The 27,214-nt window shown below is 43.9% G+C and overlaps 1 protein-coding gene and 1 long non-coding RNA gene across 4 annotated transcripts in view; one reads left to right on the top strand and one right to left on the bottom strand.

The window, feature by feature from the left end:
- LOC139545636 (3',5'-cyclic-AMP phosphodiesterase 4D-like) overlaps nt 1-26,136 on the top strand; it is a 282,467-nt gene extending 256,331 nt beyond the window's left edge. For all 3 annotated transcript variants that reach the window (XM_071353610.1, XM_071353611.1, XM_071353612.1), the window contains exons 6-14: nt 4,914-5,026; nt 12,615-12,708; nt 12,968-13,146; nt 13,347-13,445; nt 13,535-13,699; nt 13,870-13,969; nt 20,407-20,561; nt 20,726-21,031; nt 21,135-26,136. In XM_071353610.1, coding sequence (XP_071209711.1) covers nt 4,914-5,026; nt 12,615-12,708; nt 12,968-13,146; nt 13,347-13,445; nt 13,535-13,699; nt 13,870-13,969; nt 20,407-20,561; nt 20,726-21,031; nt 21,135-21,620 — 1,697 coding nt within the window. In that variant the 3' untranslated portion in view covers nt 21,621-26,136. The remainder of the gene's footprint in view (nt 1-4,913; nt 5,027-12,614; nt 12,709-12,967; nt 13,147-13,346; nt 13,446-13,534; nt 13,700-13,869; nt 13,970-20,406; nt 20,562-20,725; nt 21,032-21,134) is intronic.
- LOC139545638 (uncharacterized) lies at nt 30-4,069 on the bottom strand. The gene is made up of 2 exons (XR_011669103.1): nt 3,595-4,069; nt 30-829 (listed from the first exon to the last, which is right to left on the bottom strand). It is a non-coding gene; the product is annotated as an uncharacterized lncRNA (long non-coding RNA).
- Nucleotides 26,137-27,214: the final 1,078 nt, after the last annotated feature.

A 27,214-nucleotide genomic window follows, 5' to 3' on the forward strand; every position in this document is an offset into this window, starting at 1 on the left:
TTGTTCATGACACAAACTGTTCACACCCCTCTTGTTGGCTGATTTATTGCAACGCTATACAATTTGCCATTTTAAAGCTAATTTCATGCAATTCTACACATTTTGCATGTCTTATGTGTGTTCATGTCATATTTGAGTGACTCAAACATTAAAACAAAATCAGTGGGCTAAAAAACATAGCTAGAAAATGTTAGCTAATTGATCTGGACATTTCTGACCAGTTCTAAATGACTCTCTAAGGTCTGCAATGACTGACATGACAAGAGGAAAACTGGTGATGCACAAACCGATTTTCGAAATTGCACCTTGTGCATTCTGCTATTACAACTTCAGGAGCCCCACCATTTGGGAACCACTGGTATAAGGGACAAAGTATTGCCATGTAGCTGTATCTCTCAAATAGTTTCCTTCTGCTTTAATCTCATGAAGATTGGACATAAAATATAATGGATTTAAACCAATTTGGGTTTTGGTGTCATTGTGGCGAAGTTGGTAGAGCAAGGCTCTTGCAACACCAGGATTTTGGGTGTGATTCCCACAGGGGACTAGTACAAAAAAGTACGAAAATGTATGAACTCACTACTGTAAGTCGCTCTGGATAAGAGCATCTGCAAAATGACTCAAATCTAAATGATAATGATGATTTCCAAAGCAATGGCAACATATATTAAAACAACAACATGTCCTTGCTGGCGGTATGTACAGGATTACCCCTCTCCCACTTCCAGTCCAGCTCCAGTGTTCCTAGCTGCTCCGGTCCAGTGTTTGGTAGCAGCCTGGCGTCTGTGCAGCAGAGTGGTCTCTCTGTGTGCTGGTGTCTGATGTCGCACTAAGCATGAGAAGAATGTCATTGACGTCAGTGCAGTCTCTGTCAGAGAGAGTGGCACCCCAGCCACAGAGAGAGAGAGAGAGAGAGAGAGAGAGAGAGAGAGAGAGAGAGAGAGAGAGAGAGAGAGAGAGAGAGAGAGAGAGAGAGAGAGAGAGAGAGAGAGAGAGAGAGAGAGAGAGAGAGAGAGAGAGAGAGAGAGAGAGAGAGAGAGAGAGAGAGAGAGAGAGAGAGAGAGAGAGAGAGAGAGAGACCCCAGACATTGAGTGAGAAAGAGAGTGATGCAGAGAGGGAGAGATACAGAGAGGGAAATGTAAAAGTGTTGAGCTTGAAAGACAAAGGAGAATGACAGAGAGATTTAGGGCCGGTTACAGTGATGCAATGCTGATGTTTGAGGCATGCTGGGAAAATGACTGTACATGTTGCACACACACACATAGCCTATACTGTACACATGTAGGGAACGTTCCTTACTTTGAACCGTATTACTGTACATTTGGCACATAGTACATATGCAGACACCAGTGGCAGTCGGTGCATTTAAGATTAGGGAGGACAACACATTTTTTTTCATGAGCATGGCCTTATTTCTATTACAGCATATTAGATGACTGTTATTCATATTCCATTCACAAAGTTCAATGTAACAGCGATATATTTAGGCTACTACATGATACTTGAATTTTCTCTATACCCATCATGAGGTTGCTACATAGGAAAATGTGAGTAATGAAGGAGACAGACAGTGACTCGTTCAGTACCGCCTTGCACACTCTTGCCTGCATCTAGCTGATCTAGGGTGGAATCATTTGTCCAAACAGTTGCAAATTAGAGTTTCTATTGGATGAATTCAGGTAGGTCTATCCCCGTTTCGTTCCGTTTGCTTCAGTTCAAGAAACTTTTTCTACAGAATCGGTGGAATGAGTACACCCCTGATCACCCGCACACACAGTTCACTTTCATAGCAGCCACGTACACACAAGCTTATTAACTCAAATGGATCAATTGAAAGTGTGGGTTCACAGCTCCAATCCAGATGTGTTGGTCATTACTAAGACATGGTTAAGCAAGAGTGTTTTGAATACTGATGTTAACCTTTCTGGTTATAACCTTTTTCGGCAAGACAGATCTTCCAAAGGTAGGGGAGTGGCAGTCTTTACAAACGATCACCTTCAGTCCTCTGTTGTCCCCACCAAGTCTGTCCCCAAACAATTTGACTTGCTGGTTTTAAGCATTACACTTTCAAATAGCTCTTTGTTGACTGTTGCTGGGTGTTATCGTCCTCCATCAGCACTGACCTGTACCCTACCTGCCCTAAGCTCTGTCCTGGCCCCTTACACTAAGTCTGAATTTGTCCTGTTAGGTGACCTAAACTGGACATGCTTAAACCAACTCACCAAGTCCTAAAGTAATGGAACTCCATAAATCTTTCTCAAATTATTACCAATCCCACAAGGTATGACCGCCCCATTATAGCTGATTATAAATCCATAATAATCCATAAATTATCACCTAATGTGTGTTAGATCTTTTTATCAACTTAAGTTCTTGTGAACACTATAAGTTTTGAACTTCTATTTGCTATTTATGGTCTGTAGCTGCCTCATTGACCTGAGCACATGCAACTGTTTTTTGAGTAAAAAAAGCATAATGTATGGATTATTTTGACTATAAAAAATACTCAGATGAAACATATTGTGCTATTTATCACAGACTACTTTGTGTCAAAGTTTAACAAGGACTCTCTCCTCCTCACCAGTGGCATGATCAAAGATATGATCAAGAGCCTCACATACAGTATATCGTTTGGTCAATGTACTGCCACTGAATGAATTGTGAGCAAGGCCTCAAAAAAGCTTTATATACCAGAGCTGCAAGAAAAGTTCTATATATTATTAGAACAATGTTGCGATTGTTTGTGAGAATTCCAACAGGTGTGGTTCCCGTGGGGGAAAGATTCTATTGGGGAAAGGTTCCTGTGGGGGTTGCCATGGAAGCCAAGAAGGGGAGAGAGGTGTGTGTGTGTGTGTGTGTGTGTGTGTGTGTGTGTGTGTGTGTGTGTGTGTGTGTGTGTGTGTGTGTGTGTGTGTGTGTGTGTGTGTGTGTGTGTGTGTGTGTGTGTGTGTGTGTGTGTGTGTGTGTGTGTGTGTGTGTGTGTGTGCTCAAACACACATGCATGTGGGGGTCTGGGAGAGGAAGAGTGTCCATCTGATGAATGAGCATGTGCCTGAACTCAATTTTATACACTAATTGTAGTCTCACCCATTCATTTCTAATGACCGGAGATTTTTGACCGTGAACACCACAGGTGTACAAAAGTGAAATAAAACACCCAAAATGTTTTGGAAATTATCAAAATGTATTTTGTGTGTTCAGATGCCGTGTGGACAAAGTCGAGGAACCTTATGACAGTCAGATTAAATGAACTACATTTCTCAGAGAGGAAACTAGTAAATCGGTCCAATTCAACCGGAACACAGCAAGAGGGTTAATTGGGTTTTGAGAAGGTGACACACTCTACTAATGAATGATTAGAGAGGCTTCAGTGCAGTGCTTAGGAAATAAGGAATATAGAATATAATAGAAATTACAAATATTTGATATACTCTTATTTGAGGTTTGAAAGGGGTTAGAATAGACTACTGATACCTCACCCTAACATTGTTTGAAATTGTCTGACTTTACAATCATTATTCAGAGATTATTCCTCTTTAAAAAGCATCACTACCCATAACTCTCTTTCTCAGTCATCTGTCTCAGACACATACCTCATACGATACATCAGAGAAACCGTAGTCGCTTGAAGGGTCTGGGAAAAACCCGTGAAGCTCTGTCTCTTTCTCCTCTCTCTCCCTCTCTTTTTCTTCATCCCTCTTTCTCTTTGTCTCCTGTTATCTGTCCACCTACTTTCCCTCACCCCTCTTTCTTTCTCCGTTGAATGGACACGCAAATTGAGCTCCAGCTCACCTGCCTCATACTCCAGGCCAGGCTTTCTGTGGGGCCCTCCCCTATCCACAGTGCAGTCCTCTCAGGCTTTAGGTACAGCTCTGAGGAAGAGCAGCGATCTGCCGTCTGGATACCAAGGATGCTACACACACATCATCTATAGGACGGAGCCCAGACTCAACACACACTCATTGGATTATAGCGTTGGCATGTAGCGTTTCTGCTGCAGGGAGGCTGAGTGATGTGTTACGGTTAGCTCTCCATCTGGTGTGTGTGTGTGGTGTGTGTGTGCGGTAAGCGCGCACCCCACAGCTAGCCAGCCAGCCAGCCAGCCAGCCAGGCAGCCAACCAGCATGCTACAGTGTGCTCCCCTTTGTTCCAGCCTGGCGATGAAACCCTGCTGGTTGTGAGATTCTGGACAGCGTCTGGACCTACTGCCCCTCCTCCACCCCCATCCCTCCCTCCTCTCGTCTATCCCTCTGTCTCTCCATCCTTCCCCTGGGCAGACATGGGCCTGCTATCCAGACTGCTCTTCATCCTTCTCCATGACTGGAATTATATCTCTTCTATGGACTGTATACTGAACCTCAGACACACACACCACTGAGATACTGGGATTCTGTGTGTTGTTGTGCGTGTGTGTGTGTGTGTGTTTGTCTTTGTCTCTGTTTTGGTGTTGTCTGTATCGTATCCAAACCTAAGGGGCACCTTCCATATTCTCAGTCTCTGCTGTGATTTTAACTGTTGCTCTATTAGGGGTGCTTGGGCTTCAACAGCCTGGTGCAGGGTTTTGGGCTAGGTTTAGGTTCCAGGACGATACGCCCCTGTCATTCCTCCAAAGGTTTGGACAGTAGGACTATTGGACACGGAGGGGGGTCTCAGGGATTGGTTTCAGGACTCTAAGCCCATCTGGTCTCACCCTATCAGGGTGTCTGTCTTGGGGTGGAAATCAGACTTGTGACTTGGCCTCTCTCACTCTCCTACTGGCCCCTCTGCACCAGTATGAAGAGTCACCCATGCGTCCACTCGGGGCATCTCAGCATTGCTGTGTGTGGGGAGGCAGACCCCGGGCCAGCAGTCTGCGCTAGCCCCCTGAAGCGCCGCTGTACTGACCCCCTGCCCCCCTGTCTTGCCCCCCCAGAGGAGGCCTATCAGAAACTGGCCACTGAGACGCTGGAGGAGCTGGACTGGTGCCTGGACCAGCTGGAGACCTTGCAGACCAGACACTCAGTCGGCGAGATGGCCTCCAACAAGGTAAGGACAACAACCTTTTACTTATTATTGTGTGTCATATTTAGTTGCGTTTGAGTAAGTCTTTGTTTAAAAAAACATGGAGGTGAGATATTTTGCAATCAAGATTGTTGGCTTCCCACACTGTTGGGGAACAAACTTTGACCAGTGTCTTGAGGTCAGAACCTCTTTTCTCAGAGAGATCTGGTAAAGTGTGTCATCTATCTATGGAATGATGTGTCCATTTGACTGGGGCGCTCCTGTGGGCTGTGAGTGTCTGGAACTACATGATCCATGTTGCCAAATACTGGGTTTTTCCGGACTGTACTGTTCTGTGTATCCAGTTATGCTAGAGGAAAGGTCTGTTGAGGTACTGTAAGGATTGACTATCCACCTCTTCACGCATACCTGTGCATAACTGAAGTGTTTTGGAACTACACTACACTGCAATGCATTCGGTCCCTCTCAGCTGGGAACATGACTCTACTGTATGGAGTGACCATTGACAGGTAGCCTAGAGGTTAGAGAGGAGAGGGCCTGCCACCAGAGAGTTGCCTGAGTTGGGAGCTTGACAGCTTTTCAAATGATGTTGTGTTCTAGCCAAACTGCCATCTTGAATTCATACTTGGATTGATTGTGGGGAAGGATACAAGGAGAGGGAAGTGACTTTAGACTATTGAGATGCACCCCTAGTACCCCCACTCACTCACTCACTCACTCACTCAGCCCTATTCCTCCTCCTTCTACAACAGTAGTATCTGTACTAATACTGGTAATGATATAATGAATCATACCGTCTTTCACATGGTATGGGGAGATCCATTGTATCAGTATCTGGAGCTGTATCTAGCGTTATCATGCAGGGAAGGGAGAGTGCTCAGCTCGGCTCTCTCCAGCATGGGCCTGACGCCCTGCATGCTGAGCAGCTCTGGGCTCTGCTGGAGAGGCTGCCTCCCTGGCTGATGATGTCACACCCCATGATGTCACAATAGGGTAGATGGGCTTGGCGCAAGATAAAGGAGAGGCAGGTCGGACAGACAACAGGACACAGTCAGACACCGATCCTGTAGCTGTAACACTTGCAGGTGGTAGTATAGCCACAGACAGACAGATATGCATTGCCCCTATACAGGGGTGAGAAACACAGGCTATACACAGGCTATATGTCACCCTGTCTTATATGAGCAGCTAGCACACACAGCTATCCCTGGTTTCCATAGCAACACACCTAGTCGGCTTGCCGTCTCACTCCAGTGAACACACACACACACACACACACACACACACACACACACACACACACACACACACACACACACACACACACACACACACACACACACACACAACAGACAGACGGGCTATGTTACTCTCCGAGAACACACCATGTACACAACTGTCACTCCTTCTCTGTTATTATCAACCTATGACATGGCTATTTCTTGACTAAAACATCAACATGAAGTATTTCATTTTTGTAATACAAAACAGTAGCATTGGGTACCAGTATCATCCACATACCATTGTCTTATTTTGTGCTGTTTGTATTGACTACATACAATTATAGCAGGTTGTAACATGTGCATTAGCTATACAAGGCTTAGGTAAAACGTAGAACACAGGCTGGGGGGGGAGGGGTCAAAAGATGTAGATGGTGGAATTGCATGTATTGTATGTAATGGTGACATCACTGTTATTGTGACGAGTGATCTCATTCGCTGGACCCAGCTGGCCTCGAGCTTTATTTTTCACCCATCTATTTGATGATGTCAGTATCACATGTCATTATTGTCTCTGATCCATCCTGAAGTTGTAGAAAGACATAATGGGTATTGGTATTTGCAAGGGGCATGTTGCATTAACAAGGGGCATGTTGCATTAACAAGGGGCATGTTGTATTAACAAGGGGCATGTTGTATTAACAAGGGGCATGTTGTATTAACAAGGGGCATGTTGTATTAACAAGGGGCATGTTGTATTAACAAGGGGCATGTTGTATTAACAAGGGGCATGTTGTATTAACAAGGGGCATGTTGCATTAACAAGGGGCATGTTGTATTAACAAGGTGCATGTTGTATTAACAAGGGGCATGTTGTATTAACAAGGGGCATGTTGTATTAACAAGGGGCATGTTGTATTAACAAGGGGCATGTTGTATTAACAAGGGGCATGTTGCATTAATAAGGGGCATGTTGTATTAACAAGGAGCATGTTGTATTAACAAGGGGCATGTTGTATTAACAAGGGGCATGTTGCATTAATAAGGGGCATGTTGTATTAACAAGGGGCATGTTGTATTAACAAGGGGCATGTTGTATTAACAAGGGGCATGTTGTATTAACAAGGGGCATGTTGTATTAACAAGGAGCATGTTGTATTAACAAGGGGCATGTTGTATTAACAAGGGGCATGTTGTATTAACAAGGGGCATGTTGCATTAATAAGGGGCATGTTGTATTAACAAGGGGCATGTTGTATTAATAAGGGGCATGTTGTATTAACAAGGGGCATGTTGTATTAACAAGGGGCATGTTGTATTAACAAGGGGCATGTTGTATTAACAAGGGGCATGTTGTATTAACAAGGGGCATGTTGTATTAACAAGGGGCATGTTGTATTAACAAGGGGCATGTTGTATTAACAAGGGGCATGTTACATTAATAAGGGGCATGTGTGCCGTTATATAGCATTATGTTGTAATGTACGTAATTGTACGTGTTGTACATGTTGTTAGCTTTTACATACACACACACACACTTTCTTTTCCTTCACCTAGGAAAGGGAAATCTGCCACCAAAATAAATGTTAGAGATCAAAAAACAGCTCCAGAAATGAGATTCATTTTGACTGGGTCTATATTCAGTAGGGAATTGCTGTTTTGTGCCATGATGTGATCCTTTCCATGTTCTACCTAAAGGTGGGTGTTTCAAACCCATTTGCTGACTTAACAATAGCAGACTGCCTAGCTAGCCGGCCTGTGTGCGCGTGCTTGCCTGGTTTGTGGGCCTGTGACGGCCTGTTCCTAGTCTCCCGGACATAGGCGGAGGCGCTATATCTCTCTTAACGGGAGACCAGCAGTCTCAGCTGCTCCAGCGCTGCTCCCCACAATGCCTTCAGGGACCCAAGGTGGAAGGTAATCTGAGACATGACTTGTTCCAAAAAAGCCAAAGCAATTATAGTGTCTCTGTATGCTATCTACTGAGAGGGTATTTTGATTGGTCCAAGGCTTGACTTAATTGTTTTAGGTAGGAAACGTATAGTGTTGTAGTCTTTTAGTGCATGCCCCACGAATATAGTTTACAATTAAGGTGCCATGTTTATTTAAGCAGATCAACAGCCTGCTCTCTCTTCCTCTGTTAATGCCTTTTAATGTGTTCTGACTACCGTCCATCCATACTGCATCCGAGCTGCTTCAGAAGCACACATTACAGTACAGTGTTCATGTACCCAACCCCAGTTCAGAGAAAACACAGCCAGGTTATTGCTCATCATAAAAGTCAGGACCAAAGACATGTCCCAAATGGTACTCCATTCCCTATTTACAGATGGTCTATCTTAATTTGATCACTCTGTTGTCGCAGAGAATTTTCCTGCGCTGGTAGCGTATCAACCCCTACAAAAATGGCCTTTAATTATAATCCACATAATAATTCACATGTCCTGTTGCTGCAGGACTATTTTCTTAATGCAAGAAACTGGTCAAATTAAGATACCAGATCTGGCCTCAAAAGTGCCGCAGTGGTCTAAGGCACTGCTTTGCAGTGCTAGCTGTGCCACTAGAGATCCTGGTTTGAGTCCAGGCTCCGGGATGTCTATGTCCCATCGCGCTCTAGCGACTCCTGTGGCGGGCCGGGCGCATGCATGCTGACACGATCGCCAGGTGTACAGTGTTTTCTCCGATACATTGGTGCGGTTGGCTTCCAGGTTAAGAGGGCATTGTGTCAAGAAGCAGTGCGACTTGGCTGGGTCGTGTTTCGGAGGATGCACAGCTCTCGACCTTCGCCTCTCCCGGGTCCGTATGGGAGTTGCAGCGATGGGACAAGACTGTAACTACCAATTGGATTCCATGAGATTGGGGAGAAAAAGGGAGGCAAAAACTAAAGATAGGCCTCATGGTCAAACAAATAGAATACAGCATCATTTATGACCCTGAATGAAGTGCCACACAGTATTCTCTGTGCTGTACAGACTGTCCCATTCAGACATGTTCCAGACAGCCCAGTGACTGACCCTCGCACCTTGTGCAAATTGAATGGGATTTTATAAATGTATTACACATATTCTTTTCTGTGGTCTTCTCTGACTCAACTCCCAGGAAATTAGCCTGAACTATCTCCAGTATGAATATTGCATGACCAGGATGAGACCATCGCCGCTTCCAGCAACAGATTACCTCAGCTAGATGACACACATCAAGAGTACACTCACACTCATGACACACAACACGCAGTAGTGCCATCAATCACACACACACACACACACACACACACACACACACACACACACACACACACACACACACACACACACACACACACACACACACACACACACACACACACACACACACACACACACACACACACACACACACACACACACACACACACACACACAGGCTCGGGTAGGAAACTGATAGTGTAGTAGTCTTTTAGTTTTCCAGAGATCCTGATTGGAGGAATCCTAGATTTCCTGCTTATTCCCTCCTCATTCCTGGAATCCCCCAACTGAGGTTTTGGGAGAAGCAGGGAATTTATTGAAAGTTCCCGGAATTTTGCGACTCGAGCTGTACCCAACCCCAGTTCAGAGAGAACCCAGCAAGGTTATTGTTGATCATGAAAGTCAGGACCAAAGACATAGGATGTGTCCCAAATGCCACTCTATTCCTTATATACAGATGTTCTATCTTTATTTGATCACTCTGTGCTGCAGGAAATTCAAATCTGTAGTGTATTCTACTTTTAAGAAGACTTCTAAAGTTTGTTATTTCCACTTTAAATTGTCGGACTTGATTTGCCCGAATGAAAAATGTATCAACCCCTACAAAAATCCCCATGAATTATTATCCACATAAATATTCACATGTCCTGTAGCTGTAGGATTTTTTTCCTACTGTGAGAAACTGGTCAAATTAAGATAGCAGATCTGTAGTGCACTACTTCTGACCAGAGGACAAAGCCATGGCCTCATGGTCAAACAAATATAATACAGCATCATTTATGACCCTGAATGAAGTGCCACACAGTATTCTCTGTGCTGTACAGACTGTCCCATTCAGACATGTTCCAGACAGCCCAGTGACTGACCCTCGCACCTTGTGCAAATTTAATGGGATTTTATAAATGTATTACACATATTCTTTTCTGTGGTCTTCTCTGACTCAACTCCCAGGAAATTAGCCTGAACTATCTCCAGTATGAATATTGCATGACCAGGATGAGACCATCGCCGCTTCCAGCAACAGATTACCTCAGCTAGATGACACACATCAAGAGTACACTCACACTCATGACACACAACACGCAGTAGTGCCATCAAACACATGCACACACACACAGTACAAGCATACAGTATGTCCCCATCCCGCTGCACTGCAGAATTCAAAGAAAATGTGGAAAAACAACTTATCAGAGGAATTACCTCCAACCTCAACCAATCACACAGAGAGATGAGCTCACTCTGCTCCAGCCCGGCCAATCAGCTCTGGTGGTCAAGCGCACTGTTTTCTCGATCCTCTCCCTGATAGGCTGGGTGTGTGTGGGTGAGGGCAGCAGCCCGTGTGGTTAACATAGGAGTGTGTGAGGGGCAGAGGCAGCCTTATTTAGAAGTTGTTGACAGGAGAGCTTCTCTCTCCAGGACCACTGGCAGCATCCAGGCATCCTCCTCTCACGTCAGCTATTATTCACACATCCCAGTAGTGTCTTTAGTGTGTGTGTGTATGGGTTTTTACTGTGAGTGTGTTTGACCGTGTGTGCGGGAGGATGCTCTCACCAGCCAAACGCTGTCCCCAGCTTCCCCAGAGCTCAGCGCTCCAGTCAAGATCCTGGACTATGGCTTTCCCCATGCAGAGGAACGACGCAGAGGAAGAGGCAGATATGACTGACCCTGTTCAGTGAATGGACCTGCAACACACCTCAACGCCCCTCTTATTCTGGGACTCTGTTCTCGCTGTATTGAGCTGCTTTTGCTGGAGGTGTTGTTTTTGTTCCTCTCCCTCTTTTTTGGCGGTTCTGTCGTTCTGCACTGTACCTGGCTCTAGTCTGCCTGTTCTGTTTATATTTGGACCACATATTGAGTTTTTCTTCAAAATGCCTGAGGTCAACTACCTGCACTCTGTGTCCTGGGGATTTCTAAAGGTAAGATGTCAGGTGGATTTTGTTATTCTAATACCATTAATGTATCTTTTTTGATTAAGCAAGTCGTCATTCCTCCGATGAGGTGAGAATGATGTCATTGCCAGACGAAGGAAAAGCAAGGCTTGTCCCTGACAAACCTGTGGACTTTGTTTATTTGAGCTGCAAAGAGAGAGACAAACGTGTTGTTTGATGTAGTCCACCTGTATTGCTGGTGTTATGAGTTAAATGGTTGTATGGCTGGGTGTGCAGTCTGTGGCTCTGATATAGATCGCCGCCAATTGTTTTGATGCTCTTACTGCTGGCTGCATGTTCACATGACTTATAGCTTATAGCATACAAGGGCCGTTTAAAAAAAAAATGAAAATGCAGGGATAGAGATATGCTGTATGTGAAAGGTGATCGAGTGCGTTGGTAAATATTTATAGGGCTGTATCAATGGCAGTCACTTTACCAAAGAGTCTAATGTCAAAGTCCAACTGCACAGTAAGTACTATGGGTTTATAATGGCCTCTGATATTGATCTATATTAACCATTCACATGCATTATGCATGCTGGCTCCCTAACGCGGGCGCCACAATTGCCAGGTTGAGAATGAAATGTACATGTGTGTGTATTCAGATAGTGTCAGCACCACAGCCTTCAGCCTGGCTTCGCAAATCACTGTTGTTTAAGAGTTCTATTGTCCTCCAAATCAAAGGCCACATCTACATTTGGGTCTGCCACTCCAATCAGGAGAGAGGGAGAGAGCGACGGAGGGACAGAGGGAGCGAGGGAGAATGATAGTGGTTGACGAAGAATTGGGTTACTGATGACATCAGAACTATGGCCGGTGGGGGGGAGCAGCGGGTATCTCACCTGCTCTGTACCGCTTCCAGCCTCTCAACTATGTGTGTGTGTGTGTGTGTGTGTGTGTGTGTGTGTGTGTGTGTGTGTGTGTGTGCGTGTGCGTGTGCGTGTGCGTGTGCGTGTGTGTCATAGCATGCTGTAGTAGTATTGATTAAAGTGTGGAGTCTCATAGTGTCTGCCATTTCCCTTATAAAATACTTTTCTACCTTTATAAATGACTTTGGCCCTCAATATATATGGTCAGAGTGAATGCTCCAATATGTGCTCCAGGATTCCACCCTCTTTGTCCCAAGTCATACAAAATCATGAGTGACACGTCCAGTACAGAATATAACTCAATTTTCCCTGTTTTACTACAAACTCTAACCCCTTCTCTCTGTGTTTGTTTGTCTGTGTGTTGTGTTCCAGTTCAAGAGAATGTTGAACAGGGAGCTCAGCCACCTGTCTGAGATGAGCCGCTCTGGGAACCAGGTGTCGGAGTTCATATCCAGCACCTTCCTGGGTGAGTGACCACAGTGACCACTGGGCTCCTCCCTGCTCTTCCTGGACCCTGTATAGAGGCAGGATCTGTGTCCCTAATGGCACCCTATTTTCCTATATAACCCAGTACTTTTGACCAGGTCTCATAGGCCGTATTTTGTGTTGTTAATACAGATTGATACAGTTTGGACATCCCACGTAATACAGTTTGGACATCCCACTCATTGTCTCTTGTTCTATCTTTTTGACACATAGTCTCTCCTTTATTGTGTTTAACACAGACAAGCAACACGAGGTGGAGATGCCAACTCCGCAGACGCAGAAGGAGAAGGAAGACAAGAAGAACAGGCCCATGTGTCAGATCAGTGGGGTGAAGAAACTGCAGCACAGCTCCAGCCTCACCAACTCTAACATACCCCGCTTCGGAGTCAAGAGCGAGACTGAGGACGAACTGGCTAAGGTGGGCAGCAGTGGGAGAAAGGGGGAGGAGAGGGAGTGGGAGGAGACATGAAGAGAGAGGGTAAAGGGCAGAAAGAGATTGATGGGAGGGAAAGATTTAGAGAAGGGGTAGAGAAAGAGGGGAAGACAGACAGAGCGATGCACTTAAACAGATGTTTACTGCTGTATATTGGTGTGTGAAGGGTTGGTTTCCCTTTGCAGGAGCTGGAGGATGTAAATAAATGGGGCCTTAACGTTTTCAAAGTCACTGAGTTCTCTGGGAACAGGCCCCTGACCGTCATGATGCACACTATATTCCAGGTAATCATCACATTTGATCTGCTCTATTTTTGTTGATTGTACTTGCATGACTACTAGAATACACAATAATGTTTTGCTTTTTCTTATAGGAGAGAGACTTGTTAAAAACGTTCAAAATTCCACTCGACACCTTTATAACATACCTGATGACCTTAGAAGACCATTACCATGGCGACGTGGCCTACCACAACAACATCCATGCTGCTGATGTCACCCAGTCCACTCACGTGCTGCTATCCACCCCCGCTCTAGAGGTTGGACCCCTCAATCAATCATTCAAATTCGATTCATCAATTACATACTTCAGTTTTTATTTGTCGGATTGTAACTGACAGATTTCTGATTGCTGTTGGTATGTTACTCACCACCTTATCATGTTTGAATGGCTGGTGTGACCGTGTACTGTCTTCTCTGCTGTTCCCAGGCTGTGTTCACCGACCTGGAGATCCTAGCTGCCATATTCGCCAGTGCTATTCATGACGTTGACCACCCTGGAGTCTCCAACCAGTTCCTCATCAACACTAGTGAGTCTGAGTACAGGCCTGACTTAATAGCTACGTCAAAGGCTTGCTGCACGCAGACGCACATACACATAAAAGCCACTCATCAGAGCATGCACGAAAACTAAGACACATACACACGTGCCCACCCCTACACACATGCACACACACTCAAATGAGCTGTAGAGATCAATGATGGATGCCCTCTGTCTCTCCTGCGCATCTGGGATCAACACTCACGAGATTCCAGCCACCCATGTGCACACACACCAGATACCCTCCCCCCTCCCAGCTCTGGGACAAATGCTTGTTCTTGGAAGCTCTAAGTACAACAGGAATTGCTGTATTTCGGTTGGTACTATAGTTCCACCACATACTGTATAATACAGTACCAAAAAGTATAGTGTAAACACTAGCTTCATTATAAGTGGAAATAGTGTCCTTATTCTACAAATGATCGACCTCTACAGATCTATTAAAGAGATTCACCGGCACTTTTGTACGCTTTTTAGCTGGTAGTTCTGAAACCAATTGTGTACTATGTCACATATGTGCACCACGTCATTGCTCTCTCTCTCTCGCTCTGCTGTGTGTGCATCTTGCTAGCTGTCACTCAGATGGCGAGGGGCTGAAGCTCATTGGCTAGAACTCAAATTACTAGGGGGCTAGCCCACGTGGGGAAAATGTAGGGAAAATGGCTCAGCACAGCTACCAGGTAAACAGTCACTTTCAAACTAGGGATTTCATGGCTAATTGATGTAAGACTGTAATTGTTCTTATACAGTTGAAGTCGGAAGTTTACATAGAGTCGTGGCCAAAAGTTTTGAGAATGACACAAATATGAATTTTCACAAAGTCTTCTGCTTCAGTTTGTATGATGGCAATTTGCGTATACTCCAGAATTTTATGAAGAGTGATCAGATGAATTGCAATTAATTGCAAAGTCCCTCTTTGCCATGCAAATTAACTGAATCCCCCAAAAACATTTCCACTGCATTTCAGCCCTGCCACAAAAGATCAGCAGACATCATGTCAGTGATTCTCTCGTTAACACAGGTGTGAGTGTTGACGAGGACAAGGCTGGAGATCACTCTGTCATGCTGATTGAGTTCGAATAACCGACTGAACGCTTCAAAAGGAGGGTGGTGCTTGGAATCATTGTTCTTCCTCTGTCAACCATGGTTACCTGCAAGGAAACACGTGCCATCATCATTGCTTTGCACAAAAAGGGCTTCACAGGCAAGGATACTGCTGCCAGTAAGATTGCACCTAAATCAACCATTTATCGGATCATCAAGAACTTCAAGGAGGGTGGTTAAATTGTTGTGAAGAAGGCTTCAGGGCGCCCAAGAAAGTCCAGCAAGCGCCAGGACCGTCTCCTAAAGTTGATTCAGCTGTGGGATCGGGGCACCACCAGTACAGAGCTTGCTCCGGAATGGCAGCAGGCAGGTGTGAGTGCATCTGCACACACAGTGAGGCGAAGACCACTTCTCTCCAGGAAAAACATCAGGGACAGACTGATATTCTGCAAAAGGTACAGGGATTGGACTGCTGAGGACTGGGGTAAAGTCATTTTCTCTGATGAATCCCCTTTCTGATTGTTTGGGGCATCCGATAAAAAAGCTTGTCCGGAGAAGACAAGGTGAGCGCTACCATCAGTCCTGTGTCATGCCAAAAGTAAAGCATCCTGAGACCATTCATGTGTTGGGTTGCTTCTCAGCTTAGGAAGTGGGCTCACTCACAATTTTGCCTAAGAACACAGCCATGAATAAAGAATGGTACCAACACATCCTCCGAGAGCAACTTCTCCCAACCATCCAGGATCAGTTTAGTGACGAACAATGCCTTTTCCAGCATGATGGAGCACCTTGCCATAAGGCAAAAGTGATAACTAAGTGGCTTGGTGAACAAAGCATTGATATTTTGGGTCCATGGCCAGGAAACTCCCCAGACCTTAATCCCATTGAGAACTTGTGGTAAATCCTCAAGAGGTGGGTGGACAAACAAAAACCCACAAATTCTGACAAACTCCAAGCATTGATTATGCAAGAATGGGCTGCCATCAGTCAGGATGTGGCCCAGAAGTTAATTGACAGCATGCCAGGGCGGATTGCAGAGGTCTTGATAAAGAAGAGTCAACACTGCAAATATTGACTCTTTGCATCAACTTCATGTAATTGTCAATAAAAGCCTTTGACAATTATGAAATGCTTGATGTTATACTTCAGTATTCCATAGTAACATCTGACAAAAATATCTAAAGACACTGAAGCAGCAAACTTTGTGCAAATTAATATTTGTGTCATTCTCAAAACTTTTAGCCACGACTGTACACTTAGGTTGGAGTCATTAAAACTTGTTTTTCAACCACTCCACAAATTTCTTGTTAACAAACTATTGTTTTGGCAAGTCGGTTAGAACATCTACTTTGTGCATGACACAAGTAAGATTATTTGACACAAGATTACAGATTATTTGACTTATAATTCACAGTATCACAATTCCAGTGGGTCAGAAGTTTACATACACTAAGTTGACTGTGCCTTTAAACAGCTTGGAAAATTCCAGAAAATTATGTCATTGCTTTAAGAAGGTTCTGATAGGCTAATTGACATTATTTGAGTCAATTGGAGGTGTACCTGTGGATGTATATCAAGGCCTACCTACAAACTCAGTGCCTCTTTGCTTGACATCATGGGAAAATCAAAATTAGAAAATCAAAAGAAATCAGCCAAGACCTCACAAAAACAATTGTAGACCTCCACAAGTCTGGTTCATCCTTAGGAGTAATTTCCAAACACCTGATGGTACCACGTTCATCTGTACAAACAATAGTACACAAGTATAAACACCATGGGACCACGCAGCCGTCATACTGCTCAGGAAGGTGACGCGTTCTGTCTCCTAGAGATGAACCTACTTTGGTGCGAAAAGTGCAAATCAATCCAAGAACAACAGCAAAGGACCCTGTGAAGATGCTGGAGGAAACAGGTACAGAAGTATCTATATCCACAGTAAAACGAGTCCTATATCGACATAACCTGAAAGGCCGCTCAGCAAGGAAGAAGCCACTGCTCCAAAACCGCCATAAAAAAGCAGGACTACGGTTTGCAACTGCACATGGGGACAAAGATCGTACTTTTGGGAGAAATGTAAAAGAATATAACTGTTTTGTCAGAATGACTATCGTTATGTTCGGATGAAAAAGGGGGAGGCTTGCAAGCCGAAGAAAACCATGCCAACAGTGAAACACGGGGGTGGCAGCATCATGTTGTGGGGGTGCTTTGCTGCAGGAAGGACTGGTGCACTTCACAAAATAGATGGCATCATGAGGGAGGGAAAATGATGTGGATATATTGAAGCAACATCTCAAGACATAAGTCAGGTAGTTAAAGCTTGGTCGCAAATGGGTCTTCCAAATGGACATACCTCCAAAGTTGTGGCAAAATGGCTTAAGGACAACAAATTCAAGGCATGGAGTGGCCATCACAAAGCCCTGACCTCAATCCTATAGAAAATGTGTGAGCAGAACTGAAAAAGCGTGTGCGAGCAAGGAGGCATACATATCTGACTCAGTTACACCAGCTCTGACAGGAGGAATGGGCCAAAATTCACCCAATTTATTGTGGGAAGCTTTTGGAAGGCTACCCGAAACGTTTGACCCAAGTTAAACAATTTAAAGGCAATGCTACCAAATACTAATTGAGTGTATGTAAACTTCTGACCCACTGGGAATGTGAAATAAATCATTCTCTCTACTATTATTCTGACATTTCACATTCTTAAAATGAAGTGGTGATCCTAACTGACCTAAGACAGGGAATTTTTACTGGGATTAAAGGTCAGGAATTGTGAAAAATTTGTTTAAATGTATTTGGCTAAGGTGTATGTAAACTTCCGACTTCAACTGTAGATTAAGCATGTTTATAAATTGTGTCGTTCTGAATGCTCGTTGGCTGAAAGATGTGGTATATGAGACAATATACCACAGGTATGACGCAAAACTACTTGTTTACTGCTCTAATTACGTTGGTAACCTGTTCATAATAGCAATAAGGCACCTCAGCTGACTGCCGTGATATATTGTCGTACAAAAGAACAGCCCTTAACCATGGTATATTAGCCATATACCACACCACTTTGGGCCTTTTTGCTTAAATGGGAGGGAGGTTTAAAAAATACTTAGTAGTCTCCAAAGTTCCGGAGCATGTGTTTTAAAGTATATATTTCTGTTTTATATATTGACTGGTGAGGCAAAGGACCTCATCAACACCTCTCCATCAAACCCTGTTTTGTGGATATAATATCACAGTATTTATGTCAAAATCAAATCAAATCAAATCAAATTTTATTAGTCACATACACATGGTTAGCAGATGTTAATGCGAGTGTAGCGAAATGCTTGTGCTTCTAGTTCCGACAATGCAGTAATAACCAACAAGTAATCTAACCTAACAATTCCACAACTACTACCTTATACACACACAAGTGTAAAGGGATAAAGAATATGTACATGAAGATATATGAATGAGTGGTGGTACAGAACGGCATAGGCAAGATGCAGTAGATGGTATAGAGTACGGTATATACATATGAGATGAGTACTGTAGGGTATGTAAACATAAAGTGGCATAGTTTAAAGTGGCTAGTGGTACATGTATTACATAAAGATGGCAAGATGCAGTAGATGATATAGAGTACAGTATATACATATGAGATGGGTAATGTAGGGTATGTAAACATTATATTAAGTGGCATTGTTTAAAGTGGCTAGTGGTACATTTTTACATAATTTCCATCAATTCCCATTTTTAAAGTGGCTGGAGTTGAGTCAGTATGTTGGCAGCGGCCGCTAAATGTTAGTGGTGGCTGTTTAACAGTCTGATGGCCTTGAGATAGAAGCTGTTTTTCAGTCTCTCGGTCCCTGCTTTGATGCACCTGTACTGACCTCGCCTTCTGGATGATAGCGGGGTGAACAGGCAGTGGCTTGGGTGGTTGTTGTCCTTGATGATCTTTATGGCCTTCCTGTGACATCGGGTGGTGTAGGTGTCCTGGAGGGCAGGTAGTTTGCCCCCGGTGATGCGTTCTGCAGACCTCACTACCCTCTGGAGAGCCTTACGGTTGTGGGCGGAGCAGTTGCCGTACCAGGCGGTGATACAGCCCGACAGGATGCTCTCGATTGTGCATCTGTAGAAGTTTGTGAGTGCTTTTGGTGACAAGCCGAATTTCTTCAGCCTCCTGAGGTTGAAGAGGCGCTGCTGCGCCTTCTTCACCACGCTGTCTGTGTGGGTGGACCAATTCAGTTTGTCCGTGATGTGTACACCGAGGAACTTAAAACTTTCCACCTTCTCCACTACTGACCCGTCGATGTGGATAGGGGGGTGCTCCCTCTGCTGTTTCCTGAAGTCCACAATCATCTCCTTTGTTTTGTTGACGTTGAGTGTGAGGTTATTTTCCTGACACCACACTCCGAGGGCCCTCACCTCCTCCCTGTAGGCCGTCTCGTCGTTGTTGGTAATCAAGCCTACCACTGTAGTGTCATCCGCAAACTTGATGATTGAGTTGGAGGCGTGCATGGCCACGCAGTCGTGGGTGAACAGGGAGTACAGGAGAGGGCTCAGAACGCACCCTTGTGGGGCCCCAGTGTTGAGGATCAGCGGGGTGGAGATGTTGTTACCTACCCTCACCACCTGGGGGCGGCCCGTCAGGAAGTCCAGGACCCAGTTGCACAGGACGGGGTCGAGACCCAGGGTCTCGAGCTTGATGACGAGTTTGGAGGGTACTATGGTGTTAAATGCTGAGCTGTAATCGATGAACAGCATTCTCACATGGGTATTCCTCTTGTCCAGATGGGTTAGGGCAGTGTGCAGTGTGGTTGCGATTGCGTCGTCTGTGGACCTATTGGGTCGGTAAGCAAATTGGAGTGGGTCTAGGGTGTCCGGTAGGGTGGAGGTGATATGGTCCTTGACTAGTCTCTCAAAGCACTTCATGATGACGGAAGTGAGTGCTACGGGGCGGTAGTCGTTTAGCTCAGTTACCTTAGCTTTCTTGGGAACAGGAACAATGGTGGCCCTCTTGAAGCATGTGGGAACAGCAGACTGGGATAAGGATTGATTGAATATGTCCATAAACACACCAGCCAGCTGGTCTGCGCATGCTCTGAGGACGCGGCTGGGAATGCCGTCTGGGCCTGCAGCCTTGCGAGGGTTAACATGTTTAAATGTTTTACTCACCTCGGCTGCAGTGAAGGAGAGCCCGCAGGTTTTGGTAGGGGGCCGTGTCAGTGGCACTGTATTGTCCTCAAAGCGGGCAAAAAAGTTGTTTAGCCTGTCTGGGAGCAAGACATCCTGGTCCGCGACGGGGCTGGTTTTCTTTTTGTAATCCGTGATTGACTGTAGACCCTGCCACATACCTCTGTCAAGTATCTGAGTCAGTGTACAGTATGTGTGTTTGTCCCCCAGACTCAGAGCTGGCCCTCATGTACAACGACTCGTCAGTCCTGGAGAACCACCACCTGGCTGTGGGCTTCAAGCTGCTTCAGGAAGAAAACTGTGACATCTTCCAGAACCTGACCAAAAAACAACGACAATCACTGCGCAAGATGGTCATCGACATTGTGAGTGACTGGATAATCATCAGTAACCAATAGGAACGTCTGTGAAATAGTCTCCACATCAGCTTAGAAAACGTCCATGGTTGTACTTGATTGGAAGTTCTGTTCTATTGCTTTGTCCCTGCCAGTATTGTGACAGCCTGTGTTGCGTCTCTGGTGGTCCCCAGGTCCTAGCGACTGACATGTCTAAACACATGAACCTGCTGGCTGACCTAAAGACCATGGTGGAGACCAAGAAGGTGACCAGCTCTGGAGTTCTGCTCCTGGATAACTACTCTGACAGGATACAGGTACTGCAGAACATGGTGCACTGTGCGGACCTGAGTAACCCCACCAAGCCACTGCAGCTGTACCGCCAGTGGACCGACCGCATCATGGAAGAGTTCTTCACCCAGGGGGACAGAGAGAGGGAGAGAGGCATGGAGATCAGCCCCATGTGTGACAAACACAACGCCTCTGTTGAGAAAAGCCAGGTACCCAAACACACCAGACACATTCACAAACACCCAACACACACTCACACATATCCTTTCTGTTGTTTTTAAGTAAACCTAAGCCTCCCTCTCCTCTCTCCAGGTAGGCTTCATAGACTACATTGTCCACCCTCTATGGGAGACGTGGGCAGACCTGGTGCACCCTGACGCCCAGGACATCCTGGACACTCTGGAGGACAACAGGGAGTGGTACCAGAGCACCATACCCCAGAGCCCCTCACCTACCCTGGACGAGCCTGAGGATATCAGCCGCCCCCTTGGAGGGGACAAGTTCCAGTTTGAACTCACCCTGGAGGAGGACGGGGAGTCGGACACGGAGAAGGACAGTGGCAGCCAACCCGAGGAGGAGGATGAAGAAGAGGAGAATAGTTGTAGTGACTCAAAAACACTCTGTACGCAGGACTCTGAGTCGACAGAGATACCACTGGACGAACAGGTGGGGGAGGATGAGGAAGAGGAGGTGGAAGTGGAAGGAGAATCCTCTTCATCGCAACCATCTGTAGTGGAAGAGGAAGAGGAGGGGGAGGATGATGAGAAGAAGGGAGAGGAGAAACCAGCCGATACATAGCAGTGTATGGACGGCAACTAAACTGTTCTTCTTAGTAACCAGAGATTATTATTTATAGAGTATTTTGGGGTTTTGTGGAGTGTCTGTCTGTTTTTTATATATATCTATCTATGTTTATGGTTCCAAAGCGCACGCTGCTCTTCACCCCTTGGTCACTCCTCTCTCCTCATCCTATTGGTCAGCTTCTTAGAATCGCCCACTGGTACTTCTACAAGTTTTTTGCACTCAGGAAAACTCTTTTCCATTCACATTTGTACTGAAGTTGTCTGTGTGTTATTTAACTTTAAAACCCAGTCCTACTGTGTTGGAGTTACATTAAGGATTTTTGATCAGCCGTTTAGAGTGTGTTTAATGCTGTTTATATACAGTGTATCTCCTCCTTTCAGCCTTGCCTGACTGATGGCAGTGTTTCTGGGTGTTATTAAGGGCCGTTCTGCAGAAGTTGCTATTGTATATTTTTTTCTTAGTTCTTTGTACTCCTCAGCAAAGCCAGTGAAGCAATGTGCTAAGTTGCTGTGTGGTCTGGATGAATGAAAGCCCAACAGGACACGTCACCATGCAGAGAGGAGCTGCAGCACATGGAGAGAAATGCATTGTGGGAATCTATCAAGACACTTTTCTGAAGTTGAAGTCTTCCTTGAAAACCTGACTGAAAAAAAGGCTAAGATCTTACAGCACTAATGCTAGGTTTGACCTCTAGAGTTTTTGTATCATAACGTACGTATCTTTTTTAGGTTTTACTTTTGCTATCCTAGGTTTTACTTTTGTTAACAAAAAGAAAAAGAGAAGTGACTTGAAAGTCAAGTGAAATCTGTTGATGAGAATACCTCGTCTGCCACTGCTTTTCTGTGTGTAAAAGGGTCATTTTCTTGTTATTGTATTTGGGTTAGTATTGGGGAATATTTGCACTCCTTTAAATATATCCAACCTGGCCTCAGGGCAATTCGTAGCATCTGGGACAGACATTTGCATCTTCCATTTAGTATCATATGTTACATTACAAATGGAATAGTGGTTGTACAATATTATACGAATTGGAGGATGTGTAGTATCATAAGTCTTACCTGGTCGAACAATATCATACAAATTGTATTATCGTATGTCTTGGAGGATGTATATGTCTTTGTCTGAGACCAGGCTGCTTGTTGCGTTGCAGGAGAATTTACATTGCTGGTTAGGAGAATTGACAACAAAGCAGTGGTTAACTTGAGCAGGAGCTCACCAGAGCTGAGTACCGGCACCCAAAAAGCTTCTACTGCTTGAGCTCCTGTTCATTTCATAGAATATTAGCTCAAAAGTATTGTGGAGCTCCTGCACTGAAATATAAACCATACTGGCACCCAAAATGAGTACCAGAACCTATTTCAGTCTAAGTCAAGCACTGCGACAAGAATGTACGTAAAACGTTAGAAGATCCAGGCTGTATCACATCCGGCCGTAATTGGGAGTCCCATAGGGCGGCGCACAATTGGCCCAGCGTCGTCTGGGTTTTCCCGGAGTAGGCCTTCATTGTAAATAAGAATTTGTTCTTAACTGACTTGCCTCGTTAAATAAAGGTTTAAAAAAAATCAAATTAAAGATAAGAATTAGGTTAAGATTAGGTAAAGGGTTGGGGAAGTGTTAGCTAAAATGCTACACGTTACTAGATGGTTGCGGTTTTCGCCCACCTATCCTTCCCGAGCAACCACCCTAATTTCGTTTCTGTCTTAAGTAACCAGACCATTATTCCATTTGTAACATAACTGAACTCATCATTTAATGTAAAACAGCAAACTTCTAAGTTACGAGTCCAGTCTAATATATCGCCCAATTCCAAATCAACCCCCAGCTCCTACCCTCTGTCTACACACTTGATCTGAGAGGACTGGATATATATTCGTTTCTAATCCTCTCATATCTACAGGAGTGCCTGGGGGGTAGGTGCTCGGGCTTGATTTGTCGATTGCATGTTTATCAAAAGTAATTTACACTATTACTCCCATACCACTGTCCCCGTGTTTGGTTGTAATAACCATGTAACAATTATTTCAAAGAAAGTTTTCGCTGAAAGAAATGACACACGTTGACATATAGGCCTACTTTACTTTACGTTCAATGAAACCATTTTGTCTGACTGACCAGAAGGAAGCCTTTAAGTGCTACTTATTGTTGCCTGCAGTAAATGTGAGCAAATGTCATCCGACAATGGAATGCTTGTATTGGATATAAGAAGCACCTTTGGTTAAAGGGTTGTGGAAGTCTGAGGGGGGTTTGTTAGCTTTTTACATTTATTTAGTGTGTTGCGACACTTTTTGTGCTACGCACACAGTAATCTATTTCCCATTTTCTGTCAATTTTGTCTTCGTTTTCTGATTGTGGTGTAGGGATGTGGTCGATTCTGTTTCTCATTCGGGAAGCAATTTGTTCAAAAATAGTGGTAAAAATATATGTAGAGCTTTAGCGTTAAAATCCCTCAGATAAAGTAACAGCTTTGTGATATGTCTGAAATATGAAAAGTGACAGTCATTATTACAATTTGTCAGGGCTAATAAGAAACAAATCAAATTCCAATTCAATAATTGAAAGATCCTCATTTAAAATAAATGGCTCTTTTCAACTCTTGAATGGGGAACTAAAATGAGTGTCCTGAATTTACTTGGAATGGAATTGACCGCAGCCATTACTGCAGGTCAGTAATATTTACCAATGCACTACATGGTTGATGTTTTCACACGTTAAGAAAATGTCTGCCATTGTCATCACACTAACCTTTGATTTGTTTGTTTTGACCAAGAACACAAGACAATCAGCTCCATGGTGTAGTAGTGGTCTCATAAGAAGAATAGTCGGCTATAGTTAATGCACTGATGTTTTCATATCTCTCTACTTTACTGTTTTATTTCAACTCGCCAAAACTCACGTGCACATTTAGGCTTGAACAATGCCCTATACACTTAATCCAAGAGACTCTTTCTTTTCCACATTTTCTATTGTTGTTGTTGTTACAATTGATGTTATTATTTATTGCTATGTTTTTCTATTTGTTGTGTCTTTCTTGCCGTATTAGGGCGGGACAGTAAAGCTTTCACTGTAGCATAGACCGCAGTACAGGCTTGCCAGTTACTATACCCAAATATGCTGTTTTTCTAACTATGTACATACAGTATAAAAAAAATGTTGAAATGTAAAAAATTACTTGCAGTAATGAACATGTCTTTTTAAAGAGTGCTTATTTTAAAAGAAATGTGTCGTTTCTAATGTTTTATTTAATTCTTATTTCCTTGTGCCAAGTTTTTTCCCCCATCCTCACCGGATGACCTTCCCATAATACAGTTTTTCTGGTTGTATCTCTGTTTACAAACATATATTTATTGTGCTGTAAATACTATCATTATTATTATTATTCTCATCATGATGCTGTTTGTTGTAAGTTCATTGACTCATCGTCCCTTATGGTGATGGTGTGGCTGTATTATGTACCTCTTGTTGAGAGAATGTTTATTACACAAAATTATCCATTGATATCAGTTATCTGAGAAGCTTGCTTAGAGTGGAGGAGGAGAGGGGAAAGCCAAATTGTTTTTTAGAGGAAGCTATTCCTTGGCCCATGGGCTGTGCCTTAAATTCAACATGCCATTTTTATGTCTCTCGTTTCTTTTTTATTCTCCTCGTTTGCTGCATTAGAGAATCTTGTGGTTTGAGCTGACCTCACCCAGACAATGGCCTCCAGTTGTGAAAGGAACTCATTAAATAATGTTGCCTTTTTACTATACAGCCAAATCAGAAATATTATGTGAACATGGAAAAAAAGGCAGTACGTGCTAAACATTCTGTTGTCAAGGTTGAAAACGGAGGTCATGGCTGTGGAGTTCCTGGTCGACTCAGGCCTAAGATCCACTAGATGAGTGGTGGCTTGGCCAAGCTGGATCCGTGGGTTGGTTGGTCCTATGGGGTTATTAAGCACCAAGATTTAGAGACACATCCACGTGTTCAGTCACTGCTGCATTTATTTAGGCTGAAACACTCACGATGTGTTGCTCATCCATGCTTGGCAAGCACATCTAATCATACAACATGCAATATCTACAACCACTAGCTTCTTTCTGCCTGGAGAGGAGAAGGCTAGTATTTATATAGTGGGGGAAGGGGGGGGGGGGTCATCCTAAAATCACGTCCTTCGATGGGGACTCTTATTTTGACACATACTGTAGATTATAAACAGCCATGGACCAATGGAATCAGTGGTTTCTTTTGTCATTTTGTGTTATATTTTTATGGTATGAAAGGAATACACAAACTGTACGTAACTTCAAAAAGGTCTTCAGGACAATTATTTTTGGGTTATGTCTTTAGAATGCCAACTTGTCTTGAAGTTTCACGAGACAATATAAAGTTATTTTAATGGATTCCTTGTAAATTGCAGTCTATTGAATAGCACTGTAGATCATAAACTTTCTGTAAAAAAAAAAGAAAAAATGAAGAAAAAATGTTTTTTATATGCAACAGATTAAATAAAAGCATGGGTTGATTCTGCCTACCCGTTGGTCTCTTCTGTATCATTATAAAGGGAATTGTACAGTATATTTAGTAAAGATAGGCAGGTCGTTCCACCAATTTGGTGGTTTAACTTGGTCAAAGTTAAAGTTTAACTTGGTCAAAAAAACGTTTGATTTCACCTCATTTTAACATTCTGTCATAAAGAGCACATTCAACTTAATAAAAAAACATGTTTTCTCATCCCCAGAGGTTAAATAAAAAAATCCCTATAGTCAGTGCCAGTGGAGGCTCCTCAGAGGAGGAAGGGGAGGACCATCCTCCTCAGTGAATTTCATAAAAATATTGAAACATTAAAAAAGTTTTCTTTAGATAAATCTATACTAAATATATTCACGTCACCAAATTGTCACACCCTGATCTGTTTCACCTGTCTGTATACTTGTCTCCACCCCCCTCCAGGTGTCGTCCATCTGCCCCATTATCCCCTGTGTATTTATACCTGTGTTTTTTGTTGGTCTGTTGACAGTTTGTCTTGTCAAGCCTGCCAGTGGTTTTCCCGTACTCCTGTTTTCGCTCTAGTCCCTGTTTTCTAGCTTTCCCGGTTTTGACCATTCTGCCTGCCCTGAGCCTGCCTGCCGTTGTCACGATTTTCCTCCTCTTCAGACGAAGAGTATGAAGGATCGGACCAATGTGCAGCGTGGTAAGTGTCCATTTTAATTTATTAAAACTGAACACTAAAAAATACAAAATAACAAAGTGAATGATACAAACGAAAATCAAAACAGTCCCGAAAGGTGCAAACACAAACAGGAAACAATCACCCACAAAACACAATAGAAAACAGGCTACCTAAATATGGCTCCCAATCAGAGACAACGACTGACACCTGCCTCTGATTGAGAACCATACTAGGCCAAACACATAGAAAATTACCTACAGAACAAAACATAGAAAAACAACATAGAATGCCCACCCCAACTCACGCCCTGACCAAACTAAAATAAAGACATAAAAAAGGAACTAAGGTCAGAACGTGACAGCCGTTCTGTACCTTATGACACTGCCCTGGATTACTGAGCTCTACTTGCCCTAAACCTGCCTGCCGTTCTGTACCTTTC

The sequence above is a fragment of the Salvelinus alpinus genome, chromosome 19 (assembly GCF_045679555.1).
Source record: "Salvelinus alpinus chromosome 19, SLU_Salpinus.1, whole genome shotgun sequence".
Classification (NCBI taxonomy): Eukaryota; Metazoa; Chordata; class Actinopteri; order Salmoniformes; family Salmonidae; genus Salvelinus; species Salvelinus alpinus.